Source organism: Colius striatus, chromosome 1 (assembly GCF_028858725.1).
Source record: "Colius striatus isolate bColStr4 chromosome 1, bColStr4.1.hap1, whole genome shotgun sequence".
NCBI lineage: Eukaryota > Metazoa > Chordata > Aves > Coliiformes > Coliidae > Colius > Colius striatus.
The window spans coordinates 121,360,270-121,381,465 of NC_084759.1; the positions used below are offsets into that span (position 1 = coordinate 121,360,270).

General features: G+C 47.6%; 1 protein-coding gene across 1 annotated transcript; it reads right to left on the reverse strand.

The window, feature by feature from the left end:
- Positions 1-509: 509 nt before the first annotated feature.
- On the reverse strand, positions 510-21,187 carry LOC104562335 (uncharacterized). Its single transcript, XM_062005172.1, has 20 exons — positions 20,972-21,187; positions 20,802-20,858; positions 19,158-19,195; positions 17,767-17,907; positions 16,090-16,152; positions 14,930-15,050; positions 14,405-14,497; positions 12,836-12,996; positions 11,860-11,945; positions 11,561-11,644; positions 9,269-9,331; positions 9,050-9,127; positions 8,878-8,966; positions 8,148-8,184; positions 6,781-6,929; positions 6,524-6,586; positions 6,126-6,201; positions 4,738-4,822; positions 4,467-4,554; positions 510-2,940 (listed from the first exon to the last, which is right to left on the reverse strand). Exons 1-20 carry the CDS (start codon positions 21,119-21,121, stop codon positions 2,830-2,832), a joined length of 1,833 nt encoding a protein of 610 aa, XP_061861156.1. The 5' UTR covers positions 21,122-21,187; the 3' UTR covers positions 510-2,829.
- Between the last annotated feature and the right edge of the window lie 9 nt (positions 21,188-21,196).

A 21,196-nucleotide genomic window follows, 5' to 3' on the forward strand; every position in this document is an offset into this window, starting at 1 on the left:
CGGCCTCTGGGGATGGAGCTGCTGCTCATTCACAACTGGCCTGCTGTGTAGGGCTTGGATAAGCTTAGAGCCCTGGGAAGAAAGGAAGGAAACGTGGGAGCCTCGCACCAGGCTGAGTAAAGTTTTATCGCGGTAACGGCAGTAGCGGGGCACTGGTGCTGGAAGCTTGCACCGATATGATAGCAGGTTAGGGGAAGGGAGGAAGCAGCATGCAGAAGGACAGATGAAGTTAGATCAGTCAGTAAAAGCTCTCAGTTCTTCCTTCTTCCCACTGTTAGCAGGATGCAAGTAATAGTTTTTAAAAAATAACAAACTCTTCAGCTCTTGTCTGTCCTGCCACTACCCTGAGCTCCCTCACTCTACCCAGAGAATGAACTGAACAGTGACACGATGGTAATTTTCAGCAGGCAATGGAAATAGCATCACCTACCGCAACGGTAACAGGATGTTTTAAACATCCCTCTGTCATCCCTTGAGCAATAGCATTAAAATTACAGAATATTCGGACATTTCCTTCAAGCAGTAACATTCCTGGCAGAAATTTATTCTTGTCAAACAAACACATCAACTCAATTATTGCTATACAATGCATTTCAACAGCATTTCACTTTTTAGGTAGGGTGGTAGCATTTAATAATTTACTCTCAGTAACAGAAGAAATACTTTCATACTCTTCTTCCTAAAGCTGAACTCTAGTAGAGAATCTAGTGAAAAAAAAATCATTGTGGCAGTATCACATAGAGGAACTGAAGATAAAAGACAATATCAACCATATAATTAATTTAGCTGTGTGACAGCTGCTGGTAGGAGTTGATGCTCAGGTAATGAAGGAGGAGAGAGCAATGCAATGTTCTTCCATGCCGATGCCATCTGACCAGACTTTAGCCATTAGTAAAGTGCTAGCTCTGTTTAAAGAGTGAGTATGTATGGTTAAAAACCCCTCAAGTTGTACAGAGTTGGAGAGAAACTGCAACTACTTTCTGTTCCTCCTTTCCTTCCAAGCAAAGCAAGAATACAGCCACTTTCTCTGCTTCTGGCTGTAGGACGGCTTCTGCAGCAGCCTGAGCTCAATCCCAGGATAGCCAAGGAGGCAGCCAACAGGCAGCTGTCTCTGAGCTTTAACTCTGAGCTGCTCCAAACCAAACACAAGTGCCTACCTTTGGTTACTCCTGGTCCTTTCGTTACCTTTTGCGTGGCCCTAGTGCTGCTGGCAGGACACAAGGACCCATGTGTTTGCACTCTGAGGCCTTTCACCGAAACATAGTACTGTGACTTACAGCCTATTGCTGTGAGTATAGTCTCCTTTAGCTTCTGTAATGTCACGCTTTATGTAGTACATCCCCATCTTTAATTTGTGTCTTAATTCTATCTTAATTACTTCAGGCAGTGCACTTGGGATAAGATGGGATTGGTTTCTTACCTAGAGCGAGCTCTTTGCTGCAGCTGGCTTTAGGCAACATGTTTCTGGCACCCAGCTTCAACTCTTAGAATCATAGAATCAGTTTGGGTTGGAAGGAGCCTTTAGATGACCTTTAAGGTCATCTAATTCAACCCTCCTGCAATGAGCAGGGACATCTTCAACTACACCAGCTTGCTTCGAGCCTCGATTTTTTTTTTCCCAAGGATGAGACATCCACCACCTCTCTGGGTAACCTTGTCTAGTGCTTTGCAACACTCCCTGTAAAAAAATGTTGCCCTCCTACCTAGTCTAAACCAACGTTTTAGTTTAAAAACCGTTACCACTTGCCCTATTGCAACAGGTCCAGCTAAACAGTCTGTCCCTTTTAATTAGTGAAAGGCTGCAATAAAGTCTGCACGAGCTCCTGCAGTAGCTCAGTGGCATTTCCTCCTTTCCATACCACACAAATTTCAGCTGTCTGTAATGGTTGGCTCAGCACTCCTTAAGCAGTATTTCACAGCAGCACCAACTCATTTCTTCCATTTGGACATTTAAATGCTAGTAGGCTTATACGTAAGCAACCAGGGGGAGAAAAGAGGCTCTCAGAGACTTAGCTTGGGAAACAGAGAAAGCCCGAACCCTGAACAAGGGCTTTGTGCTACAGAGTTGATGAAGGTTTGTGCTCTGCTTTTTCCTCCCCTTGCATGTAAGACTGAAGGTAAGCAGGACTGCTGCTGCAGAGAGCGCACTGATACTTTGTGCAACAGTTAGACTGACCTTATGCTGTTGGCAGTGTAAGGGACAGAAGTTAAGTGACACTTCCACAGCTACAGACTTTCTGTTTGTCTCTGAGAGACTACCTAAGGAAGAGGCCCCAGCAACACCCCCACTACCTCCCTGCAGGTGTGTTAAGTTCCTCCTCATTCCAAGGCAGCTAGGCATTACTTCTTAAGGGAAGCTGTCTCTCCCCTCAAAACAGTACCTTCACTATGCTCTAGAGCAGGAAGAGTTCTCTGAGGAGCTTTAAGGTCTAGGGCTTCTACCTCCCCCTGCACAGTAATGTGAACTGCCCCCATGCAGTCCTGTAGATGCAACTGTCTTCCATCTTTATACAGGACCCCTCCACAGGAAAAAAAAAGGTTGCAGAAGATAGTTGCAGCTTCCCCAGTTGGCAAAAACACAGGGAGGAACAAGCTAGCCCACTTGATCTCCCCAGTATCAACTGGATCATCCAATAACAAGCAGGGAACACATACGATGTCTGCTCAGCATCACTGCCTGCTTACATCAGTGTCGTCCTCCCCATTCCTCAAAGGGTCCCTGCTACTAAGCCTCATTCAGCTGAACGGTGAGAATAAGTCCATTCCAAAACTTGGTCAGGCCACACTAGAGAAAATAAAAAAGCCTTAATTCCCCTCTGGATCACTCTGTCATGCAAGGATGTCGTAATAAATGGATGGCTTTTTGGTGTGGGAACGAAACTGCTCAAGCTTCAGGCCAATCCTCAGAAGAACAGCTTCATCCCACCATTTTGCCATGACCTGGGAGATTAGAGAGATACAGAAAAGGGGGAAAGAAAAAAAAAAAGCAGCATGGTCATACACAGATGCTCTTGAAAGCTCTGCAAAACAGAACTGGTTTGTTTTTTTTCTTTCCCCAAAAAGCACCAAAGAGACACGTGATTTTCCCTTTTCATAGAATCACAGAGTGCTAGGGGTTGGAAGTGACCCTTAGAGATCATCCAGTCCAAACCCCTGTAGAAGCAGGTCCACCTAGATCAGGTCACACACAGGAACAGGTCCAGGCAGGTCTTGAAGATCTCCAGAGAAGGAGCCTCCACACCCTCCCTGGGCAGCCTGTGCCAGGGCTCCCTCACCTGAACAGTAAAATAGTTTTTCCTTATGTTGAAATGGAACTTTTTGTGTTCCAGCTTCATCCCATTACCCCTTGTCCTATTACTAGATACAACAGAAAAAAGGGCTGCAGTGATCTCCCCTCAGTCTCTTCCAGACCAAACAGCCCCAGTTCCAGCAGCCTTTCCTCGTATGAAAGATGTTCCAGTTCTCTGTCCCTCTTGACCTGAGGAGCCCAAAACTGGACACAGGACTCCAGATGAGGCCTCACCAGGGCAGAGTAGAGGGGCAGAAGAACCTTCCTCGACCTGCTGGCCACACTCGATACATCCCAGAGTGCCATTGGCCTTCTTGGCCACGAGGGCACATTGCTGGCTCATGTTTAGCTTATTATCAACCAGGACTCCCAGGTCTCTCTCTGCAGAGCTGCTCTCTGGCAGGTCAATCCCTGGCCTGTACTAGTACATGGAGTTGCTCCTCTTGAGGTGCAGGACTCTGCACTTGTCCTCATTGAACCTCATGAGGTTCCTCTCTGCCCAACTCTCAAGCCGGTCAAGATCCCGCTGAATGGCAGCACAGCCTCTGGGGAATCAGCCAGTCCTCCCAGTTTGGTGTCATTGGGGAACTTGCTGAGGGCACACTCTGTCCCCTCATCCAGGTCATTGAAGATGTTGAACAAGACTGGCCCCAGAACTGATCCCTGTGGAACTCCACTGGCCACAGGCCTGCAACCTGACTCAGCTCTGTTGATCACCCCCCTCTGGGTTCTGTCATTCAGCCAGTTCTTGATCCACCTCACCATCCACGCTACACTGCCTGAGCTCTCTCAATACATATGGCATCGGTGCAACTGCGATAAAGGCAGCTGTATGACTTAAAACATGGCCCCATGATTTATGGGAGACCCATTTCAAGAGGCAAAAGAGCAAAGAAAGTCTTAAAAAACATCCAGAACCAAGAAATAAGGAAGACAGCAAATGTATAGACAAATAGTAGGTACTGATGCAAGCAAACAGGGAGACAGAGAAATCTGATGAGTCCCTCTGCTATTCAGGAACAAGTTACCCTGAGGCAAGTCTCATCACCCACAAGTTACCAGTACCTGACAATTCCTGGAGCATGCTGTGTGCAGAAGCAGGAAGCTGGTTACAGCAATTCAGGCAAAGCCAGGCAGGGAATTTGTGACCCAGCATTCACAAAGAGCCAGTACTCACCTGGAAACTGATAGGAAGCCCAGCAGTAGAATATCCAATGGGCACCACAAGGCCTGGAATGCCAGTGAAGTTGCCAAGCTGCATGAACCTGGGGGGAAAACACTCTCATCAGCATTCCTGCCTTGGGGCAGCAATGAAGTCATACTTTTTTTGGGAGAGGCAGCTAGGATCAACTCTCCTGCTCTGCAGCCTGAGCTCTTTCAGTTAGTACATCTAGTCTCCAGCTGTTGCCAAACTTTTGCTTCTGTTGTGCAAGCAGCACTCTTCTTACCTCATGGACCGGGCTGTGAAGGAGAAATCGCTGCTCCCAGTCAAATGATCAGATTCATAGATTCTTGGGGCAGTGCAAGCAACAGCTGTGGAGGAATCACAGAATGACTGAGACTGAAAGAGACCTCAGGAGGTCATCTTGCCTAACCCTCTGTCTCAAGGATGCTCAGCGAGAGCAGGTTGCCCCAGACCATTTCTGAATGGCTTTTAAATAGCCCCAGGGACAGAGATTCCACAGCCTCGCTGGGCAACCTCATACAGTGCTTAAAGAGCAAAGCAGGAATCATGCAGTAAGCAGTCTTCAAGGAACAGCCCGGTTCATTAAAGCCACATGTTTGATATACATTGGTGAGGCAAACTGAGCCCCTGGAATGCAATCAAGCTTCTGAGATTTATGAATTAAGCAGTGAGTTTCTGTTTAGAATCACATCATCTTTTGGGTTGGAAAAGACCTTTAAGATTGAATCCAACCACTAACCTCACACTGCCAAGCCCACCACTAAACCATGGCCCTCAGCACCTCATCTACACAGCTTTTAAATATCTGCAGGGATGGTGACTCCACCACATACCTGGACAGCCCATGCCAGTGTCTAACAACCCTCTCAGTGAAAAATCCCAATCTCCAGTCTAAACCTCCCCTGGTGCAAATTGAGCCAATTTACCCTTATCCTGTCACTTGTTACTTGGGAGAAGAGATCAACCCCTACCTCAATACAGCCTCCTTTCAGGTAGCTGTAGAGAGTGATCATGTCTCCTCTCAGCCTCTTCTCTAGGCTAAACATCCCCAGCTCCCTGCACTGCTCCTCATCAGACTTGATCTCCAGACCCTTCACCAACTTCGTTGCCTGTCTCTGGACACGCTCCAGCACCTCAATATCCTTTTTGCAGTGAAGGGCCCAACACCAAGCACAGCACTTGAGATGCAGCCTTACTGGTGCTGAGTACAGGGGCATAGTCACTTCCCTGGTCCTGCTGGCTACACTGTTTCTGATACAAGCCAGGATGCCATTGGCCCTCTTGGCCACCTGGGCACACTGCTGGCTCATCGACTGCTGGCCAGCTGCCAACCAACAGCCCCAGTGTTGAGCAAGAACATCTTCATACATAACTAGATTTCCAATCCCTCCTATGTAAATATGCTGGCTCTGCAGCTCCCGTTACAAGCAAAAATGAGTTTCTCATTGCCATGGACATGAGGAACGTCTAGAAATACAGAGCAAATCTAGATATACAACAGCAGTCTTTCTAATCAGGCTGCATTTTCTTCTAAAGGTTCAGGCACAGCAAAGTCTGTGCAAAAAGTCATGCTCTTGAAATTAGGGAAGGTTAATGGAGTGCCTGTTCTTAACATGCACCACACAGCTGTTGGGGCAAGGCTGCCAATACCTGGTGTAAGGATACAGTTCACGGTGGTGAAGATCTCTTGCAAAAATTTCATGGTCCGAGTTCTCTGTCGATTTGCCTGTAAAAAGAGAGACGACTGTCTAACCAGGCCCTCCTGGTTCACGAGGCTCAGGTTTGATCACAACATGTTCTGCCCATCAGAACCTACGTCTCTGCAAAAGAAGACATCTCTCCTGCAGTGTGGAATCAAGATGCAAGACACCAGTCCAGGTGACACGTTCTCCCTGGTGCCCTACCACTCGGCGTGTTTTCACAGCAGAGGGCTGTACAGCTGGGTGACCTCTTCCCACGTGTATGGGGAGGTTAAGAGAGTCCTCCACTGCCCCTTTGCAATTTCACCAGGTGCCTCCCTTCAGCCTTTGCCACAGTATGTGCCTTACCGTAATATAGTCCAGAGCTGTGAACTGGGAAGCCAAGGCCAGGTTAGCCCGAGTGTCCAAATTCTGAAAGAGAAAACATTGATCCTTGTGGCTCTGCCTGCAAGAAACTGACAGCTCAGGAGTTCTCTTCCCGGTCTGCTCTCCTCTCTCAGTAGTCATCCAACACGTGGTTTGTCATAGAAAAAGCAGGAGAGCCTCAGGTGTTCTGTATCAGCTGGGACAACTACTTGCCGCTGACCCAAGCTGCTGCTGCTTACCATGTCCTGGAAATGTTTGTTGAAGTCAGGCTGCAGGAAGTCCCTCATCTCACTCAGAATGCAGATTACGTGTGCTACTCGCACTTCCTCCATCTCTGGAAGAGACACTTCAACCACGCTGGCTCCCAGACTCTGCAGGTGCTCCACAGCTGCACACCGGACAGGTAAAGCACAGACAGCATCCCTCAGTTCACCGCATTTGACAGAAGGGCTGCACTACCCCCTTGAGAAGTTAAGAGACTCCACAGGCCTTTGCAAGGCAAGCATGGATCTTCAGTGCAGCACATAGCACGCAGGCTACTGCTGCAGCTACTTCTAGTAGGTAAAAGCCTTCAGGCAAACAATATTCCAACAGGGCAGGGGTAGAGCCTTGCAGGCAGGTTCCTAACTTTTCAGGCTACATTTCAGGCAAGATCATTCTCCCGTCTCCAGTCCCTCAGTTATCCCAAAGAGTGGGCTGACAATGCTTCCCTGAATGCTTGACATAACTGGTATTCTACCACTATGAAGTGATTATTTAGCATCATGAGATTCCCATCCAAAGCCTCTTCTGAACCATAATGCTACAAGAACCCAGAGGATATTCAAGAGACCAGGTCAACTAAATCCACTTTGGCAAGGTTGAACACAAAGGCTTTTTGGAAAAATGAAACTTTTGCAGCCTAAAAAAAATCCCTTTCTTTCTTTGAACCCAACTTCTTCCTAAATAGCCAAGCTTTCCTGTTTCACTGGCTTATGGCGCATCTCTCCTAAGAAAGCCTGACTGATGTAGAAGCATGAGTGCCTGTGGAAACAAGCAGGCTCAAGAAAATCCAAGCAAACAACGCCTGAATACTGTGAACTATCTCAGCTCCAACGCACAGGAAAGCAACCATTATACCAGGCACTGTAGAGTCTCTCTCCCCCACACCCAAGTGCACTCCAGGGTCAATTCTGCTTAGTGTGAAATCCAACAAAGCCACCCTGAAGGCACCATTTATCTGATTTCAAGGAAATACCAGAAGACTGGACACATCACAAAGACCTAGTCCTGTCTTTCCTATTGACCATTATGTTGTGAAACAAGTACCTCCCTTAAAAGTCTTTTACTATTAAAGATTGCAGAGTAAGTATTACCAAGTACAGATCTGTCTTTATACAGACAGGGGCTCAAACACATTGGACCACATTCTTCCATTGTAAGCTGACAAGCCTAAGCTTTTTAACCCTCAGCAGTCAGGAGGCCTTCCCTAATACAAAGCCACTGCTGTTTGTCCAGCCTTTAAGGACTTCAGGCAAGATCTTTGTAATGCATACACACATGAAGAGCACCAAGTGATACCATGACACTGAGTAGAATAAAAGACTTGTAGGCTTTTCCTCTTTACCTTTCTCACAGATGGACAGGACTTCAGCATCACATGCCTACAGAATAAGAGGAAAAAAACAAAGCAGACTTTAGAAACTGCCCTCTTCTACTTGGTGAGCATGCATCACCAGGACCTTGGTCCTCATGGAGCTTTCTTTGTTCCCATCCCTAATGGTAGTGAAAGACAGTCCTCGAGGACTGCCTTAGGCTACCTGATCCAAAAGAACAGCTTGCATAGCCATAAGGAAAAGGAAAGGTCATCTTTTCCAGAGGAGAGGATATTCCTCCTCTGCACTGGGGCAGACCCAGAAGAGTCCTTGTTCTCCTTCTCAGGGAAGAAACTGTGAGCACATTTGTGGGGTTGCATTACAATTGCCATGCAGTTGTAGCCTGAAAACCCAGTTTCTACATGGGAATGCTGAAATACCACTCAGCAGCTACCGTGTTGTCACTGATTTTCCTTATTTGTTTTTAAACTAAGTACCTGTTGTAATCCAACCTAAACAGCAGTATGAGGCAGCATACTGCCATCAACTGCACAGTCCTTATCTTTCCTCTTTTTTCTCCTTTTCTTTGACTTAGGGAAAAAAATCTATCCCTGTCAATGTTTTCACCCAGGAAAACAGAATTCCAGTTATAGGAAGTTACATGAGAAGCTCTAAAGATGACAGACAAGAGAACAGTGAGTGCACTGAATTCCTTTAAAATCTCATTTTGCTAAGCAGCAGGAAGAGAGAGAGAACAGGCACCTTAAAAAATGTCCAGTCCACTCCCAGTTTTAAGCCTTTCAGGTCAGGAGCACACATATCGGATAGGCTTGCTTTGGGCTGTTTTAGTCCTGCAGAGAACAAACAAGAGTACTTTAGGATGCCTCTAGGAAGGCAGAGCACTCGGGCTCAGGGAGGAAGAGGGCTCACCTACCGTACAGATAGAGCGGATCCGGCCCAGCAAGGATACTGTAAACAACGGCTGCATCTGCCACTGAGGTACAGATAGGGCCTGTGAAAGAGGGATCAGTTACAAAAAAGTGACAAAGGATAAAGACTACCTTCCTCCCAAGGTCTTTTAGGCACTGGTTGCCTTCTCAAGGTGAGAACACCATACAGCAAGGTCACTGAAGTGGATCACAGGTCCTCTTACCTACGCTGACCGTGGAGTAGGAGAGTGGCAAGCTGCCATGGGAACTGATGCGCCCAAATGTACCTAGAGAGAAACAAATAGGCACTTAGCCAGCTATCAGCAGTCGTTGGGAAGACCTCACCTAGATGGCTCTGGTGCATCCACTCAGTAAGCAACATACTCCCGTGTGGAGGTTTTCTGTGACCAGGTTTTGGAGGATGGGGGGAGCCACAGGATTGGTTTCTTTAAACAAAGAGCTGCCAGAAGCTTCCCCTGTAGCTGATAGGGCTAATGCCAGTCAATTCTAAGATGGTCCCTGCAGCTAACCCAGGCCTGGCCAGTTAGTGACTGAGGTAATGCCTCTGTGAATAATGTATTTGAGAAGGAGAAGAGTTGCTGGGCAGTTGCTAAACTGGAGCAGCAACAGGGAGTGAGAATGTGGAAACATCTCTGCAGACACCAAGGTCAGTGGAGAAGAAGGGGGAGGAGGGTGCCCAGGCACTGGAAAAAAGACTCCCCTGCGACCTGTGGTGAGGACCATGGTGAGGCAGATGTGCCTCTGCAGTCCATGGAGGCCACAGGGGAACAAAGACCCACTCGCAGCCCGTGGAGGACCCCACACCAGAGTGGGTGGATGCCTGAGGGAGGCTGTGACTCCATGGGAAGCTCATCCTGGAGCAAGTTCCTGGCAGGACCTGGGAGCCTGTGGGAAGAGAGGAACTCACGACAGAGCAGGCGTCAGGGCTTGTGATCCTGTGAGGGACTCAGGCTGCAGCACTCAGTACCTGAAGGACTGTTCTCCCTGTGGATGACCCATGTTGGGGGCAGGGTGTAAGGAGCTGCCCCTGTGGGAGGCCCTATGCTGGAGCCATTTATGAAGAATGTAGCAGTGGGAAGCATGAGGAGGCCTCCCTCTGAGAAGCAGCAGCAGCAAAGTCCATCTGTAATGAACCGACCCCAACCTCCATCCCCCATGCTGCTGGGTGGGGAGGAGGGAGAGTCCTGGGAAGAAGTAGGGGTGGGGGAGGTGTTTTAAGCCAGTTTTATTTTTCATTTTCTCTACTCTGTTCTGATTGTTCATTAATAAATCAAACCCTTTTCTCCTTAGGTCGAGTCTGTTTTGCCCATGATGCTAATTGCTGAGTGACTCAAAAACCTCTCGTTATATTTCTCCCTCTCCTGTCCCGCTGAGGAGCGGGAGTCATAGAATGACTTGCTGGGCACCTGGCACTCAGCCAGAGCTAAACCACCACACCCTGCCAGTCACTTCGATGTCACTCATCTCTCAGTACCCTGTCCTGCTGACCACAGCCTGTCTCATCAGCCTGTTCCACAAATATTGAACCTGTTCTCTCATAACAAATTCTTCAGTTGAGGGAGAAAAATGTACAGGGGCATTCTGAAATACATGCATTTAAATATGCAGACAGCAGGATCTCTGGGATGGGGGATGGGAAGGCAGGACTGTGATTATCAACAGCAGGAGATACCACCCACTTCAACAGTGAGACTTTGTGCCCAACATCAGTTTCTTCTGCAAGTACTGGTGCTGCCTTTCTGACCTGTTACATTTTTGTCATCATTACCTTCCTCTGACAAAACACGATTAATCTTGTGATCACATGTGAAAGATGGAAAACCAGAGTAATGGCTGAGTATCTGGTCTCAGATAAAGCAGCTGGGATCTTTTCCAGTGATAAACTATCCCCAGAAGCTCGCATCTCTTCCAAATGATAATCATGCCTTACCACCTTCCGTGCTGTAGGCACTGCTCTGTGCATTCTTAGAGCCCCTGCACATTCTCCTTGATTACATTAATTCTCACTGAAAAAACTGCATTGCTACATCTTGTAACACTGAGATAAGAGGGAATGGTTTCATACAAGCCTATTGCCAGGTTTAACTTACCAGATACAAATCTTAACAGGATCAGCCTCTCCACATAAATTGGGATGATGGCAAAGCATCGTGGGAGGAGATGCTTTTCCCTAGCTCACTACAGATAACACCTCCCAGCAAAGAAAGAAGACAAACGAGGGACAAGTGGGTAGAAAGAAAAGCAGCACATATGTTTCATTTAGCATTTCACTCGAGAAAGTTATGTTTTTTTGAATATCTGTTCAATAGCCAATACCGAATTTACTTCCACTCTGCTGGTCCAAATCACATGACTCCCAGGGTGTTAAGACTCCAGAGATTCTCTACTCAAGTTTTGCTCAACAGGAATTAGCGGACTGGGTCTGACTTGTTTGTGGCATTCTATCTGATACAGTAAACAAGACACACACCCTCTCCGTGATTAAAGAGCTCTACCTTTCAGCCCCACCACACCACAGAACGAAGCAGGAATCCTTACAGAGCCACCTCCATCTGTGCCAATAGCCACCGGGCAGAGACCTGCAAAACACCCACGTTGGCCTGTGATCAGAGACATATCGTGTTGCCCCAACCATTCCACCAGCAGCTGTAGCCAGGACAGCACAAAGAGCTCCCTGCTCAGCTGGGAGAGCTCCCTCCAACCTCTAAACCCCCTCATAAAAACTAAATGCCTGAGGTACTTTGGCTCAGGACCTTCCTCCCACCATCTGTGAACTCCATTTAGGACCACCTACCTGCTGCTACAGCTGCTGCCGACCCACTGGAGCTCCCACCTGTGAAGTGGTTGGGCTTGTAGGGATTCCTAGGGATCTTGTGGTACCTGAAGCAGATAAATTGTGCTGAATTGTTTCCTAGGAAGGATCATGAATACTATAGGGCAGGAAAAGATCCAGAAACACAGCTCAGGGATCATGATCTCTTAGTGAAGAGGTATAATTTAAGGATATTGCTTCAGCCCTTCTGTCTGCAACAGCACTGTGCCATTACTGCGTGCCACTGCGCATTACGCACTTCCAAAAGCTGGGCCAGTTGGTAGCGACCAATTCTTACAGCCAAGCAAGGCAGCATTCCCAGCTCTGCCTTTTACTCCAAAGCAGCACTTCCCAAAGTCTGACCACAGCCCCCAGACACCAGAGAGACCTGCCAGACAGCAGGGCATCCAGCCAACCTCACATGGTGAGGAAATTCGCTGGCATTGTTATTGTGGCTGAGGGAGTCCCAGTTTGAACCAGCTGCACATGCACAAAGCCTAAACATGACTCTACACGTGGCTGAGGAACACTGCTCTGGAACAGCAGCTCTCAGCTTGGCTATAGCTGGAGAATTCACAACAGTAAAGCAAATTCCAGTGAACCTCCTTTAGCTAAAAAAAAAATCCCCTATGTTCTCCAGAAATGACTCTGCCTTTTCTAATTGTTCTGGGTCTTCAGCCACAACTATGACCTGATGAACCGAGTTCCTTACTTAGGAGACATCACTTGGATCCTCTCCTTCCTTTGGTTTCAAAGGCCTTCAGGATTCCATGGCTTCTTTGACCCTCAGATCTTCAGTGCTAGGTTTTCATACCCCAAAGATTCTCTCTGTACAAGGTGCTTCCATCAGTTTTAGTCTCACATGCTTGCCCTATTTTTGTTGCTCTTCCCTGTCAGTTTTAGACAGATTTTTATATCTTTCTAGACCATGGTGAAGAGAGGAGAAAGATATTTTTACCTATTAGGGTTGCATCCAGTTGTTCCAGTCCCTAGTTCATGCATGTTTGAGACCCCAATAATGACAGCCCCAGCCTCTCGCAGCTTTTTGGCCACAGTAGCATCTTCTGTTTCAGGCTCTGTCCCAAGATACACTGTTCCCGCTCGGTGATGGTAAGGCACCTTAGCAAGAAGACACCTTATTATTCATCCTAAACCCCTGGCAAGGCAGGCAGGGACACATGCAAGCTTCACACACACACACACTCTTCAAATCCATGACAGATCCCAGAGAGTAGGACCCCCAGAAGTAAGAAAGGGCAAGGAAGCTTCACCCTTCCACTTGCGCTGGTTTCTGTCAGGAGAGACATGATACAGAAGAGCAGAAACATATAGATGATCAGATGGTCAGAAAGTCTGTCTCCCTGTAGCGACGCAACTGCTATGCCCAGATGCTGCAGAACAGTCACCTCAGTCCCACAGCACACAGGAGCTCTAGTTTCTCTATGGACAGAGCTGCGGCGTTTCAGATCTGCCCCTGCACCAAGACGAATGCCAAAATACCAGAGGGACTCATTTCCAGGGGATGCCAAGCGCTCTTCGCTTCAAGGCAGCAATGGAAGTATCTGTATATAAAGAGGACTCCCACCCTACATCTCTGCAAAGCCTAAGACAGCTTGATGGCACTGCCAGGAGTATTTAGCAGTACCTATTGTTAGACCATTGGCAAAACTCCCTGCAAGAGGGGATTTTCAAAGTAACTTGCATATTTCTGATACATTAAGATAAGGAGAGAGGGATGCTTTGCAGTGGAGCAGAGCCAGTGCCTGAGATATACAGTTACACCCACTGCTGCAGATGCTTTTATACATTAATTTCACTGAGGGACTGTTTCCCACCCCCATGCTCTACTCCCTCTAGATTACGGAGGTTAGTCCAAGATACGGAACACTTGTTGTACCAAAGATCTGTCTTCACCTGGCAGAATGTCTTAATCTACTCCCTACGAGAAGGACATGGAGGTTCCAGAGCATGTCCAGAGACAGACAACAAAGCTGGTGAAGGGTCTGGAGAACAAGCTTAATGAGAAGCAGCTGAGGGAGCTGGGGATCTTTAGTCTGGAGGAGAGGAGGCTGAGAGGAGACATGATCACTCCCTATAAATACCTGAAGGAGAGTTGTAGTGAGGTGGGGGTCAGACTCTTCTCTCCGATAATGAATGACAGAACACAAGGAAATGGATTTAAGTTGCGCCAGGGGAGGCTTAGATTGGAGATTAAGACGAACTTTTTCACCAAGAGAGTTATTAGGCATTGGAATGGGCTGCCCAGGGAGATGGTGGAGTCATCATCCCTGGAGGTACTCAAAAGAGGCATAGATGAGGTGCTGAGGGACATGGTTTAGTGATAGGCTAGGCAGTATGAAGTTAGTGGTTGGACTCAATGATTTTAAAGGTCTTTTCTGCCCATAACGATTCTATAATTGCAAACACACACTACCCCTTATTACAAACACGCTCTCAGGCTTCCGTTGAGGAGCTGTCCATGTTGACCACCTGCAGCACCAGCTGATGGCTAGACAAGGAAACTCACCACTTTGAACTCTTCTTTCAGACACACCGGGATGCCATCCAGATAAGACAGGGTACATTTATTCCTGTAACGAGCAGTGGAGGCCTCAGCCATCTGCACAGAGAAAATTTTTAAAGTATGTGTTATATATATTTAGTTGAGCTGAAGGTCATTACTAACATCAGAACAGACAGCAAAAATTTCTCTCTCAGGCTGCTACTAAAGCCAAACTAGAAAAGTTTGTTTCTTCTTCCATCATATGGCAAAGGGAAACCATTACTTGGAAGCATCTATGCTAACAGATGCCACAGAAGCACAAAAGTCCCATTTTAAACACAGTCTTTCAGCAAGAAACAGATTGCTTTAACGCTACAGCTCTTTGCAGGAAGGAAAGCAAACTTGTTTGTAGTCCTCTACACAAAGAGGGAGGAAAAATGTACATATTTTTCTGTGCAATATCTCAGTAGAAGAGCTCCTGGCCCTTCTAAGAGATGCTACTGCTCTTGGAGTGGCAGAGGCCCCTTTCCTACCAGAGGCAGGCATTACCAGCATTATTTGCTCCTGGTTCCATTGCACTATCGCTCTGAGTGGAGGCGTGGATTTGTCGCAGTCCTCCAGCGTGGCAATGATGTTCTTTGCTACCTGAGATGGCGTCAGCTTCCCACTCCTACAGGACAGGAGAAGTTGTGACCATGTTACAAGAACTCCACACCACACCCCACACACAGGGTTTGTCTCTCATGTAGCAAGATGGCAGCTGTTACAGCTGTAAGCAAAAACGATAAGGATCTGTGTGCAGTGATGAGTTCAACACGGGTGACACCCAGACAGGAGACTCCCTCCCTCAAGGGGAGATTTTGCCTACAGAGCATGCCCTCAACCCTTAAGAGTAGAGGCAGGAGCTCCTGAAAGCCTGAGACTGTGAAACATCCAGTTTCAGGAGCCAAGGCCAAGGGGCCGGTACCCTTTCAACAGGCCTCCCATTAGAGAAGGGACTCTCAGCAGAACTGTCATGCCCTTCAAGAGAGAGGCCTTCCCTCCCTCCTGGCAAGAGGCTACATTACAAACACATCTATCTCTGGCTGGTATGAAAGCCTCGCAGTCAGGATGCATCTATAAAACCAGACCTCAGTGTCAACCTTTTGCTCTGAGGCCACAGCCTGCTGGCAGAGGTGGCCCATGAGGAACAAGTGCTGAGAGCACCACAACATTTCTCCAAGTGCTCCACACCAGAGGCAATCAGGGGTCACTGAGCAGCAAACAGCTCGCAGAACCTCACTCCAGGATATGCTTCCAGTTCATTACAAGCTGCACACGTTTACTGGGTGAAAGCAGGCAAACTGCTCACAGGAACACATGGAGCTGGGGAACCAAGGGATTCTACAGAGACCCACACCATCCAGATCAACCCTCGTGTGTCTAGGCAAACAAGGTATGTAGAAATCTCTCCCAGAGCAGACTGACAGCAAGCCAAGGCAAACAGCATTTAAATATCCTTGCAGGGTTTGTAAAAGTTGTGCCAGCTCTCCCAGTTGGCTTTCCTTCGTTATTCTATTGGAGGGAAAGGACTGCAGAAGGTGATGCTAAACAGTGATACCTCAAAGACAATCCTCACAAGTGAGATGCCCGAGGGCTTGTGGACCAGTAGCAGTCCACGGCAGGGCAACACAAGAGCCACATTGTTTCCAGACCATAATTTCACCTACCGGTAGCACTCCAGGTAGTCTTTAATGCCTTTGAAGCTAAATCCATTGCTAGCAGAATCACACCTGCAAAGAAAGGATTAGAGAGGCAACTGTGAACCACCGAAGCCACCTCTGTTTACACCTGTACGCTTCAGCACAGCAGTCCAGTTCAAGTTTGGGCACCACTCCCTCACAGTAAACCTGCTGGTCATGTTTGGACCACTGGCTCACACTGTCAGACTCCTCGCACATGTGCCAGACACTAGGTACATGAAGAGTGCCACAGAAATAAGGGGTCAGTCTTGCTGACATGTTCTAGTTGCTTCATATTTCTACTGCAATACAGCGGTCCTTAAACTGTTCAAAATGTCTTCTGGGTTTACATTTGCTACTCACCACTGCAATGTTAGAGGACAGCTAGAATATAACGGTCAACCTACTCCCAGGATCTCTGTCACAAGTTTGACCCAGCACAGACGGCGTGTGGTGTAGGAGAGGGGAAAGGCACACACAAGGATACGCATCAGCAAGCTGCTTGAAAACTAAGTCAATGGCTCTAGCACATAAGAAATAGACCACTTAGATCACACCAGGATGAACACAAGATCATCTGAAGAGCCAGCTACCAGTTACCACTCCTGTGATGTTTCCATATCATCACTCAAAACAGAAGCCATATCCTGAAACAGGACAGTGTATGGCACCATGATGTGCTGTGCAAGGAAAAGGTAAGGCTCCAGTAACCTGCCCTGTAATACTCAATACTGGCAGAGCTAGGGACACAAGAACTACTGCACTCACCTTGACCAATGCCTGCAGGAAGCACACACTCTTCCCTCTAAAGTGAGGGAGATTAAAATTTTTCCTTGCACTGGCTTAAGAACTCAAGAGGGAGCAAGCTTAGTCCTGGCTAAGAACAGAGATATATACAGAGAACCTGCCCTCTGAGATACTGATCAAGTGCACCTCAGACACCTTCAGTAACTACTTAGTCTCAGAACTAAGAACCAAAACCAGATGGGGAGAGCATTCATTAGGACCCCAGCTGTTCCCTCCTCAGCATCGGACCCCTGCAAGACATGTGAGCCTGAGTAACTTTTTGCCTAGAATTTGGTGTGATTTAATCAAGTACAGGCTGCAATCAAGAAGCTGAACAGTTTTTATTCAAGCAACTTAGCTAATAAAGTCTCATTTCTTGTGGATTGTTTTCTTTATAACACGCCTTGGCTCTCTCCTCTGAGCAACCCCTGTGTTCTCTTTGAGAGTCACAGAATCTTAAGGGTTGGAAGGAGCCTCAAAAGATCATCTAGTCCAACCCCCCTGCCAGAGCAAATTCCTTGTAGGACAGAAAACAGCACACCTGCAAACTCACTTAAAGGGATGCACACGCTGACTACCCAATCATGAAGTGTATCTCCTCTAATAGTGCAACCAGAGCCCTGGCAAGGGCAGAATTTGGTCTCTCCCCAATAAGCAGAATCCCCGAAGCTCCCAGAAACTTCACATTGCTTGTAAATACCAGAGATTTATAAAAGCAAAGATGATTAACAGCACTACTTGTTTTGTAAAGCAGCTGGGTGTGGAAAAAAACCCCACATTTTAATCCAGATTACTGACAACAACACCTTCCCACTAATATGACAGTGCCGACACCTGTGTTCTTCCACTCTACTCCACCCTTACAGACCACATACTGACCTTGCATCCATCAGCTGCTTGATAATACCCGAACTGCTTTCAGCCTCAGGCTTGTCATCCGTAACTTCGGCAGCCACCTCTGGGATAAAGGTGGGATCTTCGTGAATGTCAAGTGAACGCATGAGCGAGAAGTTGTTCAGTCTGAAAGAGAGGCAGTCACTGCTGCAGCCTGCACGCTCTACCGTGACTAATTTTTCAGGCTGTTCAGAGGGAACCTTCCCTGAGAACATTTTGTTTTAGCAGTCTGCTCTGGTAGCAGGGGAGCTGCAACAGTTACAAGACAATCTCTCACACCTTTCCTAAAGGAAGAATCAAATCTATTCAGACTGCTTAACAAAGTCTTCTAACTCTTGACATAAGGCTAGGCAGCCTCTGTAAACCCAAACTTGGAAAACAAAAAGTGAAAGGTTTTGATTCACTTTAATTAGACATATCGCCCACAGACCAACAAAGACGGGAATCAAGAGGAAAAGGAGAAAGCAATATATGCCACACATTTGAGCACTAATCCTATTAAAATTAGCACCTCTTCAGATTTTTTCTATGGCCTGCTTCAACATAGTTTGCTTGCAACCAAATACAACAGGGACTGCAGCACAAACCGAGGGCTTGGAAGAGGTAAAGCATGGAAATCAAGACCCTGTCACAGACGTCAAGGAGTGATCTGCTGTAGAACAGCTTGTCTGGATTTGATTCACTCAAAAACACCACATCCCAGGTAAAAGCTCAGGGGTACTAGTTGTGTGTAACACATTTCTCAGTGTCCTGGGATCTGTGCAGATGACCCATCCAATGATGGGCAAACAATGTGAGCCAAGTGTGAGCCCGAGGTTCCTGACACCTCCTAACCTGAGCGGCTCTTAGTGCAATGTGTACTTGAAAGCATAGTTTCTAAAAACAAAAGTGAGAGAGGATGGGAAAAGCCCGACCTAAAATACTGAGTATCTCTAAAAAGAACATGCTAAAACCTCTGAACTTTATGTCTTACCTTATTTTCCCATCACTACTATTCTTTTACCACTACTGCTGGTAAACCCAGCAGATTTGTACGTCCGCAAGCTTTGAAATAAAGGCCGTTCTAGCGAAAGGACAGAAAGGCAAAGCAGCAAGGTGGCAAATTCACTTTCCATGCACTTGCCTGAGTGTGAAACAGTTCGCTGCTTCTGGCAGAGACTCACTCAAACCAGAGTAGTTAAAAAAAAAATAACCTAGTGAAAAACAGTTATGAAATAACCTTGCTCACTCTCCAATCAAGTTATGCAGCATACCTCTTAGAAAAGGTCATTTCAGATAGCCTGTGGGTGGTGTGTAATGCAAGCATGTTTTAACAATAAAACAAACAAACCAAACCAAAAATAAACTTGGAGAGAGAGAAAACTCCTCACTCTTACCTTATTAAGAATGGCAGTAAGCAGATCTGTCCAAAAGCCTAGAAGAAAGCAGAAACATCGGTTTGCAGCAACTTTGGCCTTGACACTTTCCTCACCAGACAAGTGTTCACAACTGACCAGAATATGTTCACAACTGTTGCAGTCTCGAAACACTCTAAGGCGTGCAATGTTATGTAGTTAAAAAAAAAGTAGCACAAATACTTGCATTTCAGGCCAGAAAACTCCCCTGAAATACTTTCCCCCCACTTTTCATTTTTATATAATTATAAAGAATGTATTCTTATGGTTCTCCTGCCTTTGTCTTTCCCTGACTTGGCCTGGAAAGTCTGCAGCTGCAGGCTGCAAAACTCTTAAGAGGCTTTATATAGCTCCCATTCATTACTTTCTTCATGTTCTGCACATTATGCAAACATTGGGTAAGGTAGAAGCTCATTATGATTTTGTTTATCCTACTGTTGGGATCTTTCCTGTTGCTCAACCAGCTCCTGCAGTAAAACGAGTCAACTTGGAAAAGCACGAGAAATTTAGAGGCTCCACAGTAGCAGTCAGCTGAAAACACTCTTTGAATGTCTCACTTCCCAGTTTAGCAATATTAGCATTTCCAAAAAGACCAGCCTTGATCCAGACTGTCTTAACAGATCAACAAGGACTCCAAAACCATATTCAGGGATGTACAAATGCAGTACAAGTCTGATGCAAGTCTCACACTCCCAGATCCATGAAGTGATACAACCCACGAACGGATATGTTGCCTCACACATAAGAATTACAACCTCTTTTTGAAAAGGCACTGCTCCTAAACTACATCTAATCTAAGACAGAACAATCCTAAACCATGTTCCCCCTCCAAGGGGGATGATGGAAAGGAAATAAGCACAGGGCCACGCAGCAGAAGCAGCTACAAAGGATATAAACGTGTTCTGGTTGTTACATCCTGGAAGAAATCCACTTGCAAAGTATCCTCATTAATAAACACATAATAACATAATAACATTGTTAGCTTTCACTCCTGGCCCAGACAGACAGCAAGCTTTGTTAACAGGTCACACCGCTTGAAAAGAGACTTTTGTGCCTGACCTTGATGCTGGCTCTTAAGGAACAGTCAAGCAGCAGCAACAAAATCCACCTGTTTTCAGGCAGACGATGCGGAGGCGCTCACTGCCAAAGGGACACAGACCTCTCTCTGCCCAGCACCCACCGGTCAGTCACGTCTCCTCCACGCTGGCCTCAGTGGGGGTCAGCCCCGCTGATCCTCCTGAGGGTACAGCTACCTTCAATACCTTTCTGAAAAGCCCACTCTCCGGCTGAAGGACCCGAATTTCTTCATGTTCACGGAAAGCTAGCAACAGCTATATTCTGCTTTGGAATGATACTCATGACTCCGTGACCCAGAGGCCATCTCTTCCATCACAGAATCCCACCTGGGGGGACAGGGTCAACCCGAAACACGCAGAGAGCCACAAATCTCACTGCAGCTTCCCAACAAACGCGGGTTTTACCTTCCCACCAACACCTCCCTCCTTCTTTCGGCGTCGTCTGGTTTCCGCCGAACCACCTCAGGCTTTACTGCCAGTTTACCCACCTCCCGCCACGCCGCCAGGTGCCGGGCCAGGGGGGGTGACGCGGCCCCTCGCCCTCACTCACCGTGTTGGCCACATGGACGAAGAGGCGCAGCCCGGAGCCGCACAGCCGCGGGGCCCACTGTGGAGAGGAGGCGAGAGGTGAAGGCCGGGCCAGGCCAGGCCCCACGCCCCGCCACTACCCCCACAGCCGCCATCCCCACAGCCGCCCCTTTCTCCCTCCCCGGCGCTCACAGGGTCCCGCGGGGGGCTGCGGCCCCGCGCCTCAGCGCGGCCCGGCTCCCGGCGGCGTAGCACGGCCGCCGAGCTGCCCGTGTGCCGCCGCACGCAGCACAGGTAGCCGGCGGCAAGCAGCAGCGCCAGCAACAGCAACAGCGGCGCCATGTCCGTCTTTCCCCCGGGCGCAGTGGCAGCGGTGGCGGTAGCGCGTCCTGCTGCTACCGGGGCGGTGCTGGGGCC